Source organism: Centrocercus urophasianus, unplaced genomic scaffold (genome assembly GCF_019232065.1).
Source record: "Centrocercus urophasianus isolate 14NV4802_14NV808 unplaced genomic scaffold, USGS_Curo_1.0 seq_31, whole genome shotgun sequence".
Classification (NCBI taxonomy): Eukaryota; Metazoa; Chordata; class Aves; order Galliformes; family Phasianidae; genus Centrocercus; species Centrocercus urophasianus.
In genome coordinates, this window is record NW_024884878.1 from 8,681,827 (window position 1) to 8,704,718 (window position 22,892).

General features: G+C 43.0%; 1 protein-coding gene across 4 annotated transcripts in view; it reads left to right on the plus strand.

Annotated features, from left to right (window-relative positions):
• SEMA6A (semaphorin 6A) overlaps positions 1-18,942 on the plus strand; it is a 113,602-nt gene extending 94,660 nt beyond the window's left edge. For all 4 annotated transcript variants that reach the window (XM_042829438.1, XM_042829441.1, XM_042829439.1 and 1 more), the window contains one exon: positions 16,013-18,942. In XM_042829438.1, the coding sequence (XP_042685372.1) occupies positions 16,013-17,202 (1,190 nt within the window). In that variant the 3' untranslated portion in view covers positions 17,203-18,942. The remainder of the gene's footprint in view (positions 1-16,012) is intronic.
• The last annotated feature ends 3,950 nt before the right edge of the window (positions 18,943-22,892 follow it).

A 22,892-nucleotide genomic window follows, 5' to 3' on the forward strand; every position in this document is an offset into this window, starting at 1 on the left:
AGATCATTAACAGATAACTACTGTTAACAGTCAAATGAAACCAGATTTCTCAGCAGAATTTTTAGTGGTCACATATCTGTATCACAAGACCAAGCTAATATTGCTTGTAGATAATAAGCCAGAAGGTTGATAACCTCACCATGCTGGAATTACACGTACCCTGTGACATAAACAAGAGGGCTGTGCAGTCTGGGTTAAGGGAATGCACCAGACCTGTCCAGAGCAGTGACACTGATCCTTCATCTATTCCATTGTGCATGCATGTCTCTGTCAGTTCCAGAGCCAGAGGCAGCTAATCATCTCAGGTTGCATCCCCAGGTTCAAACACGGGCAGGAGAAAAAACAGCACTAATTAATAAAATGGGAACTATATGTATAATCATTGAAAAGTAATGCTGGAAGAAACATTTCTGAGAACAGAAACAGAAACTTTCTTCAAACCTGTTTCCTTCATAGTTTGTAAGTTTTAAGGAGAACAAGAGCAGCGAAGTAGGGAGTAGACTAAGCATGAGGGAAAAAAGGACAGTAACTAAGTCCATTAGCATGGCCATATCCGTAAGGCCAATTTAACTTAAAAAGGGGGGTTGTAATAGAATGCACTGCAGTGCTTTAGTGTGCCTTCTCAGTTGATAGTCTTCCTGTCAAATCTTACATAGAAAAAAGCTTCAGTTCTTTGAGTCAGGTTTTCTGTAGGACAGAATGTACAAGGACAGGAGCACTGTAAAGTGTATTCCAGCACACAGTGTCTAAGGAAATGATGACACCTCATCACTGTGCCTAAGTTTTTCAGAAATCAAAACGTTTCAATGTTTCATTGAGAGTTTGGGTTTCAGATTTAACTTGCAGAAGTGTAAACACAGGCAGCAGGATTTAAACTGAGAGACAAGAGTTATGTAATTTATTTAGTAGCAAAAAGAATGCCAACAACAAGAAGACATTATTGATAATAGGAGAAAAATGCAAATGTGAAACTCCTTTATGAAAACTACCAACAGTTCTTTTCGTTGTAAATGCATCTCCATACTACTGAATCCTCCGAATAAAAGAAGGGCAAAGTTTAAAACAGAGCCCATCAAATGTCAAACGTGGCTGTAGGAAACAGCAGGTATCCTTGACCTGCAATTGTCCACCTGCATAGATTTCAAGTCAGGCTATCCATTTACAGGCTGCAACGAACAGTGGAAGCCTGTCTTGCTAAAACAGGGAAAAGCTGCCCCAGAACCTTGATCTACTTTTTCAATAAAAGAGGCCATGTCTAATTTGTCAAGACAGCTGCGCAGAGTTCGGGGCAGTGGAGCTATTGTGTGATAGACAACATTCCCAGCTGCGTTCATCCACAGCCACCCGGTGAGGACAGCTTGGAGGAGGAACACAGACTGCCTGATGCTTTTGTTTGACTCTTGTAGCACTGACATATTTATCAAGGGCTGGGAATTCATTCCAGGCTATGCTCGCCCTACAGGGCCTCTACTCTGTCTGGAAGCAGCAAGGAATAATTGATGGACAGGATGCTAAATAACACCGCATTCCATTTTGGGGACATAAATGTTGAGTGCAGGGAGGTGCCGGGCAATGCAAACATGCTGAATGGGCAGGAAAGAACTTGGCCTTAAAGCAGCAGATTTCTGAAGGAGCTTTGAAATGTTGGAGGGATTTAACAGCAGAAAATCTTGCAGTCGAAAGGAGCCTTAAAGTGCCTTTTGGTGTTAAATTAATGCCAATGTATAATTAAAATGTCAATATGCTCTTAAAGATATTTGAATAATTCATCTTTTCTTACATAGGATGTACATAACTTCAATAATTGTATTAATTAGTAGTAAGATGTCCTGTGGTAATTTTTCAACAACCTGAGCACTGACAGTCCTGGTTCAGAGCACTTGCAAGATAATCTGTGGACTATAAGCTGTTTATTAATTACATGCTTCTGTAACAGAGCACCACATAATTTCTTCTCATGTAGATAACCTCTCAGTGAACAGGCTTGGTATCCCTTTCTGTCTGTAGGATCCTGACTGGTTCTCTTCTTTTTTCACTTAGTGTTCTAAGTGTAAAAAAAGCAAGCTTATTAGCTTATATTTTTTTCCATCGGAATAGGATGGTGCTTACTGATTAGTAGCATGCTGTTAATTAAAAAAGCCTGGAGAGGGCATAATGTAGACTTTGCTGGGTTAATTTTACTTAACATTCAATATAGATAACAAATGCCATCATATTTGGAAAGCTGTCTTTTCTATGAATATCTCTAGTTGAGCCAGGTGTCCAGACAAGTGTTACTTTGAGCTATCTAATAGTGAGACAACATAGCCTTTGGTCTTCAGTTACTTTGCTGTGACTTTTGCTTGGTTTCATTCGTGTTCCAAGATTTTCTGTGCTGGTATCTCAGAAAGAGAGGGAAAATGTGTTCTTATGAAGGAAGAAAGAGTCTTACGGGCATTTTACTGAGAAGTCTTGAAGCAGATAGAGTAAATTTACTGCTGTATCAAAAACGTGTGTTCTGACAGCCCTGTGAGAAAAAAAAAAAAACCTTCACCAACCAAATTCTAAGCTATTAAAAAATCTCGGTTTGCTCATATCCAGAAGAGACTTGTCACAGTTTGGCTGCTAAATATGCAGATAACTCCATGTACACTGAGTATTGGTGCTGCACTTGATAAGCAGTTTAGCCATCCAGCAGATAGTCTGACAGCCTTCCCTGCCCCAGCAGATCAGAATAAGTCAAAGTCTGTGCAGAAGTAGATTTTAACAGCTCCATTGACATTAGAAGAGCATAGTGCAGTTCTTAGAGTAATTGCTTGGGGAGCGTTGGGGGCCGTATTTGGCACAGCTGAACAACACAGCAAACATTTGAAATGGCCAACAGCACATTCATCATCAGCTTTGTGTCGGCCAGGAAAAATACCTGCAGTGCTCTGAAACTCTGCGTCCCAATGGATAGCCTCCAGATCAGTCCCAGCTTCCCATGCCTACCAAAATGCTCAGCCCTGAGTATTAAACTGTAGTTATTCCAACAACAACCAAAGACTGCTGTTTTCTGTGAAATAAAATCTCAGATGGAAGTGCAGCTTGGTAACATTGTCATGACTGGCATAAACTAGCCAGTTCTTTCATATGCCCAGCAAGGATTATTTTAATTGGAAAGTAACACGACATGCATGCTGACAGTAATATTGCATCTTATTTGTGCTCCATCCCATCTTACCCACAACTGTGGTAGAAATACAAGAGGAGCTTTTAAAACAACAACAACAACAACAAAAGAAAAACAGACATTTTTAAAACCCTGTAAAGCTAGTATTACTCACTATCGTGTTCTTAGAGGGTTATTTTGGACAGGCTTGAAGATTGCTCAGACAGCCATTAACAGCTCAGGCGGTCTATTTAAGAGTGCACAGAAACACCTCCTGAAAGACTGCCCTCAGCAAGATAAAGTATTCCAAGAAGCATGTATTTTCCAATTGTTTCTTTATTCCTAAAACCATAAAACTTCACTGAGTTCCTATCTGAAAGCAAGCATAGCTGTAATCTTGAAAAAGCAACTCCAGTCTAAAACACAGTCATTCATGTTGGTTAATGTAATTGATTGATTTTACAAAGGGCTCTGGAAAAGAATAGACAGAGCACCTGCCTCTCTCCCCTTATACATTTAGAGTCATTGGTCTGGCTAGCTGATCAGGGTAACCACAGATCATAAAGCTGGCTGAAGACTGAGTCCCACTTGTTTTTCTTTACAGAAGCCAACAGAAGTGGTCTTGTAATTTGGTGCAGAAAGGGCTGTTGGCATTTGCTTTGAGCCTGTGATTGGCGCTGGGGAAATTCTATTTCTGCCATTAGCATACAGCTCCCATCAAGCAGTTCAGTAATTCCCCGTGTGTGTTCACTGCTGAATGACTCCCAGTCAGATGGTGGTAGAGGGAGGACACAGATCAGGAGTGCCCTCTGTCCCTTCTGCTGCGTGCTCTCCCCATTGAACCTCTCACATTCACCACAGAGCCTGCCCAGAGATTTGGGCAATCTCAGCTCATAATATAGAACATAAAGAGCCCTGCTCTTTTTTGCAGATAGCATTCAGCTTTATCTCTACAAAACAGTAGTCTCTGTTCAGTGTCCTAAAGAGGTCTTACAGTCCTGCTGCACTTTGTATGCTTTTTGTCTAAATATGACCAGGCTACAGGCAGTGCCCTGAGGCACTCATCCAGTAAGACCCAGTGATTTCCCACACCCAGTGGTCCCCAGGGGTGTTTGTGCAGTTTGGTATATGGTTGAACTAAACTACTGATATCAAAATCAGCAGGCCCTTGCACGTACCCAGCATCCATACCTGGATGGACAGCATAGTTTCTCTCTGCTTACTCATGGCAAGACAGCTTGATGGCATCAGCTGTGCTTCCCTTGAAGGTTTGGGCTCAGCTACACTGTTTTTAGAAAGAAAAGAAAACATATATCACAAAGGTTGTGATAAATTTTTTTACACTCCCAAGTGCCAGGGGAAAAAAAAATGAAGTGCTAACTTCTCACATGGAAATTTGTTTATCTATAGATCAGTAAACACATCTAGAGAACTGCTCTGCAGATAGGAGAAAAGCCAGTCAGCTCCTTGTTCTAGCACCTACCTTCATGATGATTAACTAGCTGTGCAAGCTGCCTGGTTTGCCTGGAGCAGTGGGAAATACTGTCTTATAAAAAGAGTGCAAGCAGAAAATGAACAAACATTGCAGTAAATTTAGAAGAAAAAAAAAGGGAATTTGGAACAGTACCAGAATCAAGCGGAATGCTGGGGAAGTATTTGTAGTGCAGGAACACAGCTGCCCGTGAGATGTTCCATAAAGCAGATATGCAGCCTATCTGCCTTCCTCTGCTGACAGTCAGAGGGTATCTGGGTGTGCTGGAGAGGAAGTGGGTTTGGGCACACCTCTGTGGCAAGATTGCTGCTGGCCCCTGGGCAGCTTTTGGGGGCAGGTCAGCACCTACTCACCATACTGTACTCTCTGAGATGGAGTTTGCTTCATCCAGCAGATTTGGCCAGAGTCGTCACTGCAGGCATTAAAACAATGCACAGATGGGAAGCATCAGTGAAGTTATGGCATTGTAGTATAAATGTACACTCAGTGTCTGTGAGATGGAGAGATAGTATAAAAATTGGGTTAAAAAAAAATGCGGAGAACTATAAATTTGACAGACAAAGGGAAGAATGCATGAAAGAAGCCAAGACTGGAGATACAAAATTAAATAAGAGATGACAGTTTCTGGACAAGATGTCCAGGAAGAAATGCTACCTGCTACCTAGGATGTAGCTGGAGTAACCATGCTTGCTTTACTGGAAGTGCTGCAGATTTCAATAACGTAAGTGAGAGGAAATGAGGCTTCTGATATTTATTTTGGAGGAGTTGTGATGTACAGAAAAAGAGGTAAAATCAGTCTTGCTGACTGTTATAACCAGTGTTTCTAACTCACTGCAATTTTGCAGTCACTTAACTTATTCAGTCACACGAGGCGATGGGGACTAAAAGGAAAAAGATAAGCCTAACATCAGACACACATAAACTATTTTCTGCTACAGCCTCAGCCCTGTAAATATTTCTAGAAAAATCAGTCTTGTCTTGCAGTGACCACTGGGAGCATGTTTTAATTCCTGACATTGCTAGCTTGGTCACCTAGTTGTATGACTTGAACAATCTTTATCAAGAACCTCAGAAAATAGGACAAATATATATAGGGCATAATCTTAGTTAAATCTTGGATGTTTAACAGATGATTCCTTCAGTAGTTCCGCTGTGATGTGCTTAGTTACCCTAGTAGCTTAAAACTGGCATTTCCATTTTAGTGTCTTGAAATATCAGAGCTGAAGCAGAAAAGATTTTTGGTTTTATGTCGTATATAGTGTTTGGAGTTCAGCCCCAGTAAGGGGCTGCTTCGTGCTTCAGCCTGCTGATCAGAGCTGCTCTTGTTGACATTCAGCAAACTTCACTTCTCCCTGTTGTGCAGAAAGGTCATAGTTCAAAACAGGCTGTAAGAAAGGAAAAGCAAAACCACAGAATGTCTCAGTGACAGCTTCTCTTTTCCTGACTCGGCATGTAACAAAACTTCTTCCAGAAAGGCACTGGGTTGCCCAGAATGCGTAATGCCCAGAAATGCATAATGACCAGAAAAAAAGAAAACAAAATTGTTCTGTGCCCTCAAAGAAACTGCATGCAGTGAAATGGGAACTGTGAAGGAGAGAGATTCACTTTGCAGGCTACAACTTCTCTGGAGTCTTGAATTCATGCATAATCAGCCAAACATATGTAAATCTGGTTTAATCCAGCTGTGAAAAATCTCTGAAGTAAACTAATAAAGAGCAGCTGGGTATGTTTAAGCTCATCCCAGGCATAGGAGAAAGGTCCCAGAATGTGCACTTGAGCTTCTTTTACGTCATTAGAGGAAATACAGCAGACTTTAAAAGAAACTTGTGTTTTTAAGATGCAAAGCAGTATAAAGCTTGCCTCTGCTGAGACAAGCTACAAAAGAATTAATTTTCCTTGACATTTGGATTTTATACATCTTGTTTCATCTGCTGCAAATGCCTGTTTTACTGTTCTAAGGGACATGCTATATCTGCTTATTCTCCATCACAAAGAAGCGTCTAAAATTATCTTTGCTCACTGGGAAAGGATGAAAGGTAAAGGGAAGTACTGAAATCAGGAAAGTTCAAAATGATCAGCCATTGCATGCTGCCTGCTGGTGGGACTAAGGTTCTCAAGCTCCTCCTAGTGCAAGAGCTACCCTTCATATTGAGTGGGACAAATAACATTGGGCTGCCTTCAAGAGTGTGGTGGCTCTCATCACTGCATCACAGATTCAGGAGGTTGTGTAACTCAAACCTGCTCTCATGCATGAAAACTTAATAAATCGGTTTATTTGCAGTTATTGCTTATAAGGTAGCACAATTTTATAAGTTCTAAGAGCTGGCTGCTCCAATTATTTTCAGTTCTCCCACCCCTTCATTTCAGTAGGAAAGGGAAGATGTCTGGGCATGAATTTGCTGGTTTAGTGCCTGTGATTTCCATCTATATTAATCACTTTCAGTGACGAACTTCTCCCTTTTAATTGCTGAAAATTCACACGTATGACATGGTATAGGTTTTGTCTGGCAGCTGTGGTACATAGAAAAATTGTGTTGCAGGCTCATAAGAACACAAAGCCTCATAAAGTCTTTTAAAAATATTTCAAGACGTGTTTTCTCATATGGACATGGAGTGGAGTAATTTCACAGAATTGTACGGGTTGGAAGGGAACTCTGGAAATCATTTAGTGCAATCCACCTATAGAAGCAGGTTCACTAGAGCAGGGTGTTCAGTGTTTCCCAAGAAGGAGAATCCACAGCCTCTGGGCAGCCTGTTCCAGTGCACTGCCACTCTCAAAGTTAAGTTGTTTTTTCTCATGTTCAGTTGGAACTTCCTATGTTCCACTTTGTGCCCCATGCCCTTTGTCCTGTCACAGGGCACCACTGAAAAGGGCTTGACCTCATCCACTTCACTCCCACCCTTTAGATATAATAAGCATTGGTAAGATTCCCTTCCATCCTTCTCTGCTCTAGGTTGAGTAGTTCCAGGTCTCGCAGACTTTCCTCAAAAGCAAGATGCTCCAGGCTCCTCTCATCTCTGTAGCTCTCCAGTGGACCTTCTCTAGAAGTTCCTGGTCTTTCTTGAACTGGGGGTCCCAGAACTGGGCACAGTACAACAGATGTGGCCTTACCAGGACGGAGCAGAGGAGGATCGCCTCCCTCGACCTTGTGCCTTGGCCTTCTTGGCCACAAGGGCACACTGCTGGCTCATGACTAGCCTGTTGTCCACCATGACACCCAAGTTCCTCTCAGCAGAGCTCCTCTCCAGGAGGTCAGCCCCTAGCCTCTACTGAAGCATGTGGTTATTTCTTTAACCTTTCTTTAGTAGCTTATATATCTTAAAAAATGCAGGAATTAAAATTCTCCATCTTCCCGTTGGGAAGTGAGCATGTGTTATCTCCCCTTTTACTAAGTTGCAATTGTTTGTTTTTTTTGTTTTGTTTTGTTTTTTTTCCATAGGGAGCATGTTGACAGTCATTTATCAGGTGTGAGAAGTACTGTAATTTGAAGCATTTGAACAGAAAAATAAAACCAGCCTTACAGATCAATAGATGAACCTGTCCTGGAATACTTCTGAAAAAAGTCTGCTCAAGGTCCAAAGCATACTAACAGAGGGCACTATGGCTGACTTGGTTGCATCGATGCTTTTCAGGCTTGCTGTGTGTTATCTACTGATCATTTCAAAGTTCTAAAGTATACTTTCTCTTCATACTTACAGTGATCATTGGGCCACTTGCTTCTGCTTTTGTTTTGTTTTGTTTTTGCTTAAGATCTCACCAAGCTTCAGGTAGCTATCTCTGAGAGCCATAAGAAGATACAGGAGCCATGAGGAGATGGATAGTCTTCTCAGCAGTCATGCAAAGTGTGAAGAAATGAGTGTGAGTGTGAAGAAGAGAAGGACCTGGGGGTGTTGGTTGATGCTCGGCTGAACATGAGCCAACAGTGTGCCCAGGTGGCCAAGAGGGCCAGCGGCATCCTGGCCTGCATCAGAAATAGTGTGGCCAGCAGGAGCAGGGAGGTGATCATCACCCTGTACTCAGCACTGGTGAGGCCACACCTCGAGTACTGTGTTCAGTTTTGGGCTCCTCACTACAGGAAAGATGTTGAGATCCTGGAGCGTGTGCAGAGAAGGGCAGCAAAACTGGTGAGGGGTCTGGAGCACAAGCCTTATGAGGAGCGGCTGAGGGAGCTGGGATTGTTCAGTCTGGAGAAGAGGAGGCTCAGGGGAGACCTCACTGCACTGTACAACTGCATGAAGGGAGGCTGTGGTGAACAGGGATTTGGCCTCTTCTCCCAGGCAATGAGCAGGACACGGGGCAATGGCTGCAAGTTGTACCAGAGGAGGTTTAGGTTGGACATAAGGAAGAACTTCTTCTCTCAGAGGGTGGTCAGGCACTGCAATGGCTGCCCAGGCAGGTGGTGGAGTCACCATCCCTGGCAGTGTTCAAGAGGCATCTGGATGACGTGCTGCGTGATATGGTTTAGTACTAGTGGTGGCAGTGGTGATGAGGAGACAGTTGGACTGGATGATCTTATAGGTCGTTTCCAGCCTTGTGATTCTTGTGATTCTTATGATTGTGAAATTTAATAGTTACAGACCTTTACAAATCAACAATACAGATTTACTATGAGGGAGACAAAACAAACAAACAAAAAATCTGCCAGCAGCGTTAATGATGAGTATTTCAGTTAATACTTTTCCTATGGGCTAACAATGACAGTCCAGAAAAAGGTAGGTAGGAAAAAAAGGAAACTGGGTAGACCTGCACTGAGTCTGTAGAGCAAGGCCTTGCAGCTAGAAGGTGGATAAAGAAAAAAAGTTACTTGCCTTTTCTGGCAGAGTACTTCCAATGATGTGGATAATATCAAATCTTTGGCCTTACGGTGTGGTTGGTTTATTTCAAACTTAGAAGTTACCTCTTTGAGAAAAATAATAGTATCTCAGAATGCTAAACTCTAGTCGTTTGTGCTAGTCGTTGCTATCACTTTAATTCTGGGTGTCCAGTTTTGCTTCATCTGTTGGTTTTTTTTAATCCTGTTTCTGGTTAAATGGGAAGAAGAAGGCTTGTTAATACCTGCAGGGATTTTCCAGGCTGAAATAGTCTTTTAGCAGCATGAGACTGTCTGTAAACACAGTTCTAACACCTGGAGACACATGTTGAAAACCTTTTCAATGACATTTTAAAAAGACATTCAGAAGCCCATAAAAACCTCCATCCACTACAAGCCTATTCCAGCATTCCTGCAAGTCTAAGCAGAGGGAGTCACATATCAGACAGAAAAGCTTACACAGAAGAAAGAAATTAACTGCAAGGTTTTCTCCTTAAATAACAGCAATAAAGAAACCATTGTGCCTTTTTGGAACAATGACTTGCTCTGTAAAAACTCTCAAGTGATTTTGTAGGTGTTGGAGATGGAAGTGGGCTGATTCCCATTTAGGCAGAGAGGTGAAGTTTAAGTCACAAAGACACCCACTCCCAGACTTCTGTAAATGTGTGGTCTAGACTTATATGCTACCTTATTCCCTGGTAGTTATTCTCCCATTTCTCTGCCAAAACATCATTCTTCATTTCCCACCTCCATGTTTCAATTTCATGCGTGCCACCATTTTGGGTTATTACTTTACCATCTGTCAGTGGCAACGCTGGGAAACAGACAATGACAGCTCCCTGCAGGGTTGATCACAGAGCATTCTTGATGCACGTGGCATGTGGTCGCCTCATTGTCCAGTGTACACCTCTCAAGGCCATAAATCATTTCTGGAACAGAGAGTCTTTGTATCCATACCACAGTTAACTGTAGGACTCAAACAGAAATGCATTATAGTTAGTGACAGGTAATGAGGTTATTCACATACAGGAACCTGTGGTTATGGAACCAGAGATTGCTCTCTGCCCTGCTCTTGTTATTCTTGCTGATTTTAACTTGGTTGTAAAAGAAGGCAGCATCTGGCCTGTTGTATCACTAAACCAGACTCCAGCTATTCAAACTAGGAAGTAGTTACTTGTTTTCATTCATCAAGAAGTTGTGAGGGTTATAAAATTACTATTTGTGCTCATTGTAAAGCATAGACCGTTAAGCAGACTTGGAGGAAAATGACACTGGAGCTCTTCTTGAAGTTTTGCCATCTCTATTCCTCATCTCTCAAGAGAAATAACGCAGTACATTCAAAGCCCTTTACCACAGCTGAGCGAGGTTTATTTAGATATTCCATTATCTAAACAGAGAATCCTTTGGAGGACTTCTTACTTCTTATTTCTTTCCAGGTAAACATTTCACCAATACTTTTCAACAGCTTTTCTGCAGATTTTTGCTTACTTTCAAATTTGCTTTTGCTAAAATGGGCCAGAATGTATCCCACTTAAAGTTTCCCCATGAAAAGTAAACCATTTATCCCAGCAAGGAAGAAAATTTGGCTAGGCTAATGTAATTTATTCTTGACAAATTTATATTCACTTTTTTATACTTGATTATGAAATTGGTAGTTTAATCATTTGTTATACTGTCATTCTCATTCTGAAAATTGGAGTGTCAGATCTCTCCTTCGATGGGATCTCCTTGTCTCTTGTCTCTGTTTTGATAGAACTGCATTACCACAATTTGCTACAGTTCAGCAAACCACAGTTTTTGCTCAAATAGGAAGGAGTAAATGCTTTAATATCCATATATTTATTATTTGTCCTCCATTATTGAAATTTGCAGTATTGGCATTCATTATTCCCATTCCCTTATGCTCATGTCATGTATTCTTTAGGATGATGAACTATATTCTAATATGATTACTTCATCCTAATTACATTTCTGCCTTCAGAATATTTTTTTCCTGTTAGAATTAGAACAACCAGAATGTGCACAGAATAGTTACATCAGCATTTTGATGCAATGACATTTTCAGCGCCATGCACATTTGTACGGTTTTAGCAGATTTAGCAGATGTCCAGGTGAAGTCCTAACCCTTGAATACTTCTGTTAGTTAATGAAAAGAAAAAACCTCGTCTCCTTCATGCTTACGATTATCTAGCATACAGTAGATCCATATTATTTTATCAACTCCAGTCTTTTCTCTCTTATTTTCACCCACAGACATTCAACAAGTCATTTCAGACTGAAACTCTGTGGAATTTTGGAAACATTTTTCTTAGCATTCTGGAGTACTGTGTCCAGGTCTGGAGCCCCCAGTACAAGAAGGACAGGGAGCTGTTGGAGAGGGTCTGGAGGAGAGCCACGAAGATGATCAGGGGCTGCAGCACCTCCCCTACAAGTATAGGCTGAGGGAGCTGGGCTTGTTCAGCATGGAGAAAAGGAGGCTGTGGGGTGACCTCATGGCAGCCTAAAGGGAGCCTAAAAACAGGAGGAGAGTCAACTCTTTGAAAGGGCTGATAACTGCAGGACAAGGGAAAATGGTTTGAAGTCGAGGGAGGGAAGATTGAGGTTGGATGTCAGGGCGTTCTTGACAGAGAGGGTGGTGAGGTGCTGGAACAGCTGCCCAGAGAGGCTGTGATGCCCCGTCCATCCCTGGACGTGTTCAAGGCCAGGTTGGATGGGGCCCTGGGCAGCCTGGGCTGGTATTAAACATGGAGGATGTTGGCCCTGCATGTGGCAGGGGATTTGGAGTTTCATGATCCTTGAGGTCCCTTCCAACCCTGGCTGTTCTGTGATTCTGCAGTTAACCAATCAGTCAGCCAACTCTCTGTATCTTACCTGTAAGGTCTGCTTGGAGTAGTGAATTATATATCAGATCTCCTCTCTCATTAGATGGGTAAGAAGTGATATTTTATGTTTCAGATTCTGATAGTACAGGGTGTACTGAATACACTGAGAAAATGAATGAAGAATGTTTGAAGATGCAAAACAAAAGGACATGGGATGAAATTATGGAAAGTCAGTGGCAAAGATTGTGTTTTTTGCTGGAATCACAAGAGCTATGAAAAGTGGAGAATATCAGGAGACTAGCCTGGCCCTCTCAGTAGCCAGAACTAAGTATATCCCACGTGGGAAAGCCTGCAGTGCTAAACCCAGCTGTGATTTGCAATAGACAGATTTTAACCTCAGTGGGAAATTTCAGGGAGACAGACAAGTGTCAGTGTTGTGCTTACCTACAGGTAAAGTCTGATCTTTGAACATACAAATATTCAACCTCATATATGTCTTCGAAGCTTTTTGAGTTTTACTGCTATTCTACCCCCAAGACCTTTTCCAAAATGATATTAATACTAGGTTTCACTCCCTCAATCTTGATAGTGGGATGCTGAACATTCCTCATACTTTTTAATAATTGTTTCAGTTTTATAATCATGTTTCAGTTTCATAATGCAGGTCAGATCTTGCCCATCCTAATCATTTCATTTGAAGTTGTTAGGAAGACTTTCATAAAAAAAACTTGGATGGTTATATCATAAGAAGTAAATTACCTCATTAACCTAAGTTTGTGTCCAGAGAACAACTACCTGCTTAGAGCAAAGCCAGTAAAGTTAAATGTCTTTTCTGTCTTGTATAGGAAACATAATAGAATCATATCATCATAGATTCAGTCAGGTTGGAAAAGACCTTAAAGATCACCAAGTCCAACCACAACCTAACCATATTACCCTAATAACCCTCCACCAAATCATGTGCCTGAGCACCACATCCAAACAGTTTTTAAACTCATCCAGGGATGGTGAGTCAACCACCTCCCTGGGGAGCCTATTCCAGTGCTTACCAGCCCTTTCTGTAAAGAAATGCTTCCTGATATCCAACCTAAACTTGGATAAACTCTGGGAGGGCTTGAGCTCTAGAGGAAGTAGCAGGAATCAGGCTGATCTAAATCCCCTCTAAATCTTTGCTGGTAAAACACTTGCAGAACGAGCTGCAGCTTTTCAGCTACCCTTTTCTTGAACAGGCATGGTCACTCATACTGAACTGTGTGATAATTTTGACACATTCATTGTAATGATTTCATATCCATCATTTATATAAAACTGATGGCAAGAGTTTGTGCTGCTTTTATGCAGGGATTGTGATTTATAGCTGTCAGCTGTAGAACAGCCCTCAGCCTGAAGGCTGCAGGAAGTGCCAGGCATGGAGCACCCATCCACCCATGGTTATACTGGGCTCTGAGGAGAGCAGGACAGCTTCCACAGAGCAAACTGGTTTCTCTGCTGTAACTCCTTCCTGAAAGACCTATAAGCATTTGAAGGAAACCTCCATCCCAGTGGCTAGGCATTTTTCCTCTGTTGTAGGAAGCAGAGCAACATTCTCATAGCTTGAATCACATGAGTTTGAGTCCTTCTATGGAACCATTTTTGGGGCTTGAATACACAGCTCCCATCTTCTGCCTCCATGTCACTTCTGCATATGATGGGTAGAGAGGCAGAAATCCTTAAGCTAGAAAAAGTCTTGTCCATCCTCTAGGGACACAGATGGCTTCTGGTTCCAGACATCGCTTAGTGGCTGTCGGTACTTCTCTATTTAGGTAGGTGCTGATCAGGTATTTTGAGCCTTGTTACTGTAAAAACGTTAAGACTTCAGAGCAGTGAAATGCTGCTCCTACTGACAGTACTGTAACTGCTGCACTGTGTCTCTGGGTTTTATACAGGAGCTCTGTGTGTGGATTTAAATCACAGGGTTAGGCTCTACCAACTTTTGCTTAGTGCTCATGACAAAGAGTAGAAACATCTGACTGTGGAAAAGCAGCTGTGCTTTAAAAACATGTTCTCAGGAACATTTGATCTGAAGATGATTTCTGCTTATACATTGTTTCCAGAGGTCTGTTTTACTTCCCTTACTCCTTGACTATGAAGATTTGTATGATTGCAGAATCTGGGCTTCATGAGCGATCATCTGTTCCTGCTCTTTATTCTTATGAAATCACAATCCTTGGTGACAGCATAATAACTTCCATGGCAACTGCCTGTGATGTCACAAACAGGAATTCAGGATTTCAAGAGCTGTATTAAATATAAAGACCCTACCTTGTAATAAATATCTCATGTGCAACTAAACTCAGTAACTAAATGGGGGCAGAAAATACATACTATAGTAATAGTGCTCTACTTAGCCATAATGCTTGCCAAAGGTTTCCTTGAGATGAGGACAGCCTTTCAGTGTTTTTTTTTTACCATAGTCTGCTGAGGAGTATTTTGCATTTGAATCTAATTCTGGGCCACTGATATCTTGTCTGCCAAGTATGTAAAAAGGTGCCTCTCTAGGAGGAGGTGATTTGTGACATGGAAGTTTTGTATCTTTGCAAAGACTCAGGAGTGCCTTGCAGGTAATTTTGCTGTCTTGCTGTCTCTCCTGTAATAGACATGGCTGGCATTTCCTTAGAGCTCGTGGAGCTTTTAATGCCCTGGTGTTTGGACACTCTCTGGATAAAGAGTTGGGAGAGATGTTCCTTCAGCTCCTTGTAAGGCAATGGCTGCACCTTGTTAAGCACAAAGAACAAAACCAGAAATCAGAAAGCAAACTAGATGTGCTGTGCTTGTCTTTCGTTAGTGCTGCTGGCTTGGTGCCCAACTATGTCAGAAAAAAAAAGGAAGTTTCTTTCTTTAGAAATTCAGGGCATTGATTAATGCTGTGTTAGCCTCTTCAGACTGAGGAGAAATGCCACAGATGCCTTCTCTGGCAGCAAGGGCTTGGAGGGCCAAGTAAGATCTGACCATAATCTGTGACCACAGCACAGGGGCATAAAAAAGAGACCCTCAAAGTCAGAGCTTTCAGCAGAAAAGCATAAGCTTCAGCACAAAGGTAAGCCTATTCATGTGTCCAGAACAAGGAAGAGCTTTAAGAATGAAAATAGCAAGGACAGTCCTCTAGAAGGCTCAATACATTCCTGCAGTGCTCTGTCTTTCATAGTTATTTAAGCATCCTCCTGAAGCTCAGGCCTGTGACACTGACTTTTAAAACATATGACAAAGATAAAAGAATGACACTCAAAGAAAGAAGCCTTAAACAATGTGGGATGCGCTTCTCTGATATTTGCAGAGCTTCTCCCCTCTCTCTTTCTTTCACAGGATTTTCACTGTGAGCAATTTAGTAAAAATAAGTAGTGAAAATAAGATGGTATTAGCAGAACAGAGATTGAATGAAGGGAGGAATAAGCAGTATGTCAGAGGAGGAGCAGTAATAGCTCTGACCTCTCAAAGTGAGTGTGTATTTGCCCAGGGCATGGATTTCAAACTGACTCCATATGCCCTGCAAGTGAATTCTCTCTCCCCTCCTGGACTTCATATTCAGCTCCAGAATTGAAATCCCAAAGCTGCTCATGTAAGAAGTAGCTGGCAGGTACAGTATATCTCTAAATTTTGGCAAGCTGGTCAAAAATCATTTGCAGAACATGAACAAACCTCCTTCAAATAAAGCAGTTAAAGATAAGTGACTTTTCCCTCTCCTTGGTTTGCCTAACCACTGTAATGCTGTTTATTGCAGGAGTGATTCGTGAGAGTTACCTGAAGGGTCATGATCAGCTGGTGCCGGTCACCCTGTTGGCCATTGCAGTAATTCTAGCTTTTGTAATGGGGGCCGTCTTTTCGGGCATCGTAGTGTACTGTATCTGTGACCATCGCCGCAGAGATGTGGCTGTTGTGCAGAGAAAGGAGAAGGAACTGACCCACTCCCGCCGCGGCTCCATGAGCAGTGTTACCAAGCTCAGTGGCCTCTTTGGAGATGCTCAGTCCAAAGAACCAAAGCCTGAAGCTATCCTCACACCTTTGATGCACAATGGCAAGCTGGCCACACCAGGCAGCACTACCAAGATGCTAATCAAGGCTGACCAGCACCATCTGGACCTGGCTGCCCTGCCAACCCCAGAGTCCACCCCAACCCTGCAGCAGAAAAGGAAGCCCAGCCGTGGCAGTAGAGAGTGGGAAAGAAACCAGAACCTCATCAATGCCTGCACAAAAGATATCCCCCCAATGGCCTCACCCGTGATCCCAACTGACCTGCCACTCAGGGCTTCTCCTAGCCACATTCCCAGTGTTATGGTTCTGCCCATTGCCCAGCAAGGCTACCAACACGAGTATGTTGACCAGCCAAAAATAAGTGATGGGGCTCAGATGTCTGTGGAGGACCAGAATGCCACCCTTGAGTACAAAACCATCAAGGACCATCTCAGTAGCAAAAGCCCCAGCCATGGGGTTAACCTGGTGGAAAATCTTGACAGCATGCCGCCAAAGGTACCTCAGCGGGAAGCCTCGCTCGGGCCGCCGAGCACCTCCCTGTCTCAGAGTGGCCTGAGCAAGCGGCTAGACGTGCATTCTTCTGCTTACAACGTGGACTACAAGAGAAACTACCCTACAAACTCGCTCACAAGAAGTCACCAGGCGTCGACCCTCAAAAGAAACAACACCAACTCCTCTAACTCATCACACCTCTCTCGAAATCAGAGCTTCGGCAGGGGTGACAACCCACCGCCAGCTCCGCAGCGGGTGGACTCCATACAAGTCCACGCTGCACAGGCACAGGCCATGACTGTATCACGACAGCCGAGTCTCACCACGTACAACTCTCTGACCAGGTCAGGGTTGAAACGCACGCCCTCGCTAAAGCCAGACGTACCTCCCAAACCTTCCTTTGCTCCGCTCTCCACGTCCATGAAGCCCAATGACGCGTGTACATAATCACAGTGGGGTGGGTGGGGGGAGAACGGCAGTTAAGCAGAAGTTGCCCTTGAAAGAGAGTGTTCTGCAACTGCTCCTTTGAGAAGATGGTTGTTGCAAGCTGAGGACGTGTTTGTTTCTGCTCTCTGGGAAAAGTGGAATATTTTTTTAACCCGAGCCATATGACCTATGGTTGAAGGTTTGCAATCGCAGGACTCGCCCCCACAGCCCTTCAGTTCTTTGCTCAAAGGACTAGCTCTCCATCACAAACATTGAGCCAAAAGCACACAGGTGAAAGATGACTGTGATGTTTCACCCCTCCCCTCCCCCTCAAACTGCACAGTGCATTCCTGAACTGGGAAAGAGTGCTCTGGAAAGCAAAACCAGTAATTGAAAACAAAATAAAAATAGGAAGAAAAAAAAAAAAAAGAAAAAGGAAAAAGAAAAAAAAGAAAGAAAAAAGAATCCATTGATAAAGCTAACTCTGACTTAACAATGGCAGAAGTTTACTAAATGCAGGTACTGTGAAATGCCCATCAGTGTTACAGCCATTTGGTTACAGCAGTTATAATGCCGTGCTGGGCAAACTATGTCATAGATTTCTGCTACCTTTCTCTTTTAATGAGTAACGTGACTGTTAACGCAAGTAACTCCTCTTATTTATTGTTCAACTTTTGTTTTTCCTAAGGAAATGACTTCCGCATATCATCCTGTGAGCAGTTCTTCAGAGAAGTACCTTGAAAGTTATACCTATTTAACGTGAAACCCGTTAACTGGAGTAATTAAAACTTTTATTTTTCCAATAAATTCACTGAGTTAATTAAGTTGGAGCTGGAATTCTGAACTTTGTGCCTGGACTGTCTGATTAGCTGAAAAAAAAAGGGGATATCTATTTAAATCTCTCAGCTAATTAGCTGGCTTGGCCTCTGACCTAAGACAGCGACAAATACCACAGGTTCATAACTTGTAACGCAACTGCAAGAGAAACTCTTTAAAAGCTGCACATTTGTGCGCCATTGCTATCAACATAGCTTTGTCAGTAGCTAATTCTTTCCGTGACGGCACCAGCTTGTGAATTGCCATCTCATTTCACCTTGCATGTGAGACGGCAAACGAAATCCTCAAACAGTGTGAACTAATTAATATGCCGGCTGTTACCATGCATAAATTATGGTCTTATCACACGGGTTTTTCGTGGGAATATATCTGTGAATAGCCTGTTTTCTTCCACATGTAAATTTGTGCCTTACACCCTCAGTTGTGTATAATTGTGAGCTGTAGTATGTAAAAAACCTTTTTCTTTTTCCCCTCGGAGTAATGCAAATATTTATTGGTCCTCCCTCCTCCGCGCCCGCTCGAGAACTGGAGCAAGGCATTCGAAGAAGAATGCGGCGGCTATCAGCATCACCCCACAACCGTTGCTAGACCAGGCCAGTGCCATCCCCTCTGTGTCGGTTCCACTTTCCAGCCGTGCCAAGCCCTCTCCCCAGAGCACTCTCCCTCCGCGCTGCCTTGCAGCTCCGTGCCTCCCCCCGCCCTGCGACCGCTCTCGTGGCAGCAGAGGAGACACCAACACCTTGTCCTTGGGGACAGCATTGTCGTCCATCTGCAGACAGGCATCGGGGCAAGAGGGGCCGCGCCTGCAAGCAGCCCGGCAGCATATCCTGCATCGCGCCGGGCATGCGGAGCTAAGCCGGGTGGGCAGACTCCTGCTGCAGCGACCTGCTGCTCCGGAAGGATGCTGCATGTACTCCCCTGGGGTTAAAAAAATTAATTTTATACAAAAAAAAAAAAAAAAAAAAAACAAAAAAAAAAAGTAGATGTGTTTTAAATTTGTTACGATAACTGTGTCAACATACTGTAGACAAACGATGGGGATCGCTTCTAAGCTTTTTATATATATATATATCTATATCTACTGAACAGTATGTTTGAGTAAGGTGGTTGTTTCTGTTTCAGTTTGTTTTTTAAAATTTTATACTTCAATTTGCTTTCCAGGATTTTGGTTTTGTTTCTGAATGACTGAAAAGACAGATTTCAAGTCCGTTAGCTTATAGATGGTATATATAAAGTCTGAATGGTTTAGACCAAAGTGTGTAACAAGGGTGCTTGCATGTGATTTCATTTCATCATGGTTTCTTTTACGACACCTGTTCACCTTTAGTGAACTATGCAGACTGGATTAGGTAGATCTGTATCCAAAGCAATGTTGTTGATTTAATAAAAGCAAACAGAAAAGAAGAACTTTAAAAACCATAGGTAGCAAGGTCATTTTTGGAAAGAACCGACTCACAGCCTTTTCACCAGGCTCCAAACCCCCCCTTTCCTCCCCTCCCCCCCCCCCCGAGTACCAAAATGCACAGGTCCATTGCTATGACTTGGCAGAGTCTTCTGTCAAAACACAGAAATGAATAATCACAGCAACAGCTCGTATGGCGATCTGCCTTTGTAACATACATTGCATCCGCTGCTTGTTTGACCTTGAAATGCCCGTTTTGTACTCAATGGATTTTCTGTTCTCATTCTCCCGCTTCACCCTTTCTTTCGAGGGGTTCATAAGCCTATGTGTGCCTTTGCTTTCCACCCTTGCTATACACTGGTAGATGCAACAGATTCAGACTCTCATTTGCTGTAAAGTTGTAGAGTATTGTGATGTCACCGGTTTCCCTTCATTTCCACATCCCCGTAACATCAGATTCACACCTTAATGTACGTTGTAAAAAAGAAAAAGGAAAAAAAAAAAAAAAAAAAGAAAATTAAAAGACAAAGAAAAAAAAAAAGAGAAGGAAGGAAAGAAGACGAAGAAAAGGGGAAACAAAAGTTCTTGATTACTTATGGTAATAAAACCAGACTGTTCTACCTTATTTCTTGTGCCCTAGTTCCTTTGTTTCTGTGAGGATCCATCGTTTTTGTTAAAATCAAGAAAGAAAACTGTTGTTTTCAGTCTCTAACAGAAAATAACTTGTCTTTACAGTAAACTGGTGGTAATTAAAAATTGAATCACACATTTGCTCTCCCTCTGTTGATATTCCACATTTTATTAGCTTGTTCATCATCAAATATTTATGGCAGACTTGGTGGTTTAACAGATCAAGGCAGGGATTTAAGCACACGTGACTCACCAAAATAGATCATCCTATAGATGTGACTTCATCTCCAGATTTTGCACATTAATAACGGGAGAGCCTGTGTTTTCTTCTAGCAGGCATAGATCTATTGCACTTTGTAGGCCTAATTTAGAGGATGTTGCCTGAGACTTTCAGTCTGCAAGATGTTAGTAAACAGATGAATTACAAAAGTGCATACTACCTCTCTAGTGCTGGCAGCGATTAAAACATACCTCTGTTCTCTGAGCTGATTTTGTGCATGTGTGGACTGCTTACACACCGCAGCTGAACATTTCAGCTCTGACAGTGGCTGGCCTTCATGATTTTGTTTTGTGACACAAGCTTTCTGTGATCACCTAGAAACAAGGGATTGGATTGAAAAATTTACCCCCTGTACTCTGTAGGTCGCACACCGGCTTTGCTGCATGACCAGGGCGTTCCTTGCTCATAAATGCCTTCACCCATCTCACACTGCAGATGGTGTGACGCAGGCTTAGCAGGCATTGCTTGTGGAGCAGGAGACCATGAATCTAAAAAGAGATCTCACAAAGCCTTGGCGCTCTCTCTCATCAGTGGAAATCAGGAGGCCTTTGAAAGCTCCATCTCCCATTCTCTCCCCTGATACTCACCAGTCACAAGGCAGTACCAGTTGGTAGCCCTGGGGCAGCAGAGAGGAGCCAGAGCCAAGACTCACCAAAATTTTTCAGTGCTTCACCCACAGACATCTCTATTTTCACCTCAGGTTTAGCTTTCCTTCCAGCAGAGGTGTCCAGGCATGCTAGCATGCAGAGGCACATGGGGTTGATGTTCCCACAGCAATGGACCCTAATCTGGAGACCAAGGACACTGCGTCTGCCTCACAGCGTTCCGCAGGCGTGCATGAGGCTTGAGTGCTCCAGACAGGAAAGGGAAAGCTCTCCAGGTGCTCTTCAGCCCACAGCTGGCCCCTTTGATATTACTTTGTCCAGCTAGTTCTGAAACACATCACCCAAGCAGCATCTAAGGAAACCATTCAGTGACAATACCTCTGTACTACTATTAATGTTATTCTATAACATTTTGATTTATGCTTTGTTGTTCCCAGTTCCTTTTTTTTTTGTTGTTTTTCTAAGCTCAGTACTCCCTGGTCCTGCTGAAGGTGCTCGCCAGCTGTCTGCTTCATTGCCAGATGGTCTCAGTTATTCCCATAGATCATGCCAGACTTAATGGGAGTGACCAAGTCGGCCTCCAGCAGTGGCACTGGCTGGCTTTCTTGCAAGGCTCATCCCCCTGCATCTGGTGAGAGGGAAGTCATGTTAAAGCACAGACATGAAGGAAGGAATGCAGGACAGGGATGAAGGAAGGACACAGGGCGTCAGATCCCACTGCCCCACTGGGGCTATGGCCTGCAAAGCAGCACGATGCTGCCAAGGATGGATCCCTCTGCTGAGCACCAACAGCTCTTCCAGGGAAGAAGTGTCAACAGCACTCCAGATTATCCAGTGCAGTGGCTTTCTGCAGGGGAGAAAAGCCCCTGCATTAACTGGATGCTGAGATCCATCCCCTGAAGGAGCTGCTCGTACTACTCCACAGAAATTCACTGTGTTTGGCTTGGTCAAAGAGGAAAATAGCCAGGAGGAGCAGGTGTGCTTCGAGCAATTCAAACAGGCTAATGTCACCATATTCATCACAGTAATGGTACTCATCTTGATCTCATTTAGCATCTAATTGAGGGTGCACAGAAATTCCTTTACAATCAGCTTTAATTTGAAAAAATCTTTTTACACAAAATGTAGCCTGGCTGAATTACTCAAAAGCAATAGGTCAACGTAAAGAAATCCTGTTCCTCCTCCCCACTCTCCCACACTTTTTTACACTGCTCCAGAGTGTAATTTCGAAGACAACTCTGCAAGTCCTGCTCCATCATAGCTTCAATAGCAGGGAATATTCTGCAACTGAAAGATCCTCAGGTGAAAAGGAGTAGGCAGAGCCCTGCTTCTAACCCACAAAAAGCACGGGCAGTTCAGCGGCAGAATTCACCAGCAGAACAAATGATTTTACATGCAAAGTGGTGCCACAGCAGTGATGCACCAACACTGGGGAAAATACAGCAGTTTGGCCAATAGGTCCAAATCTGGGGTGTGACTCCAGTTCATTCATCTTGTCACAAAGTCAGCCAGGGCAGGATTGCTCTGCACTCTCTCCCAGGGCTGGATGTAGATTCCTACTTCACAGCTTGCTTGCAAATCTCATTTAGAGCAATGCAGAGGAGCCCAGCCAGCATTCATGTCTACTCCACCTGCATTACAGCAGGACCAAACAAAGCTCACCCATTCTTGGCAGCTTGTTCATCCAGCCTCACCCTGTGAATGCAGTCTGCTCTGGGAAGAAGCAAAAGCCACCAAGGGAGCGTCATCAAACTTTTCGGAATATCTAAAGAAAATAATAAGCTAAAACAGTGTGTTGGACCAGCTTAGCGAACGCCAGTTTTCTACTGTTTATCCAATTAAAGTTAATTTCCCAGAAGTACAGCACCTGCTCTAACCAACAAGTGTTAGAGGAACACATTGTGCAAGTAATATGCATATGCTTCCCGCTAATGTGTGTGCCTGCTAACGAGTCTCC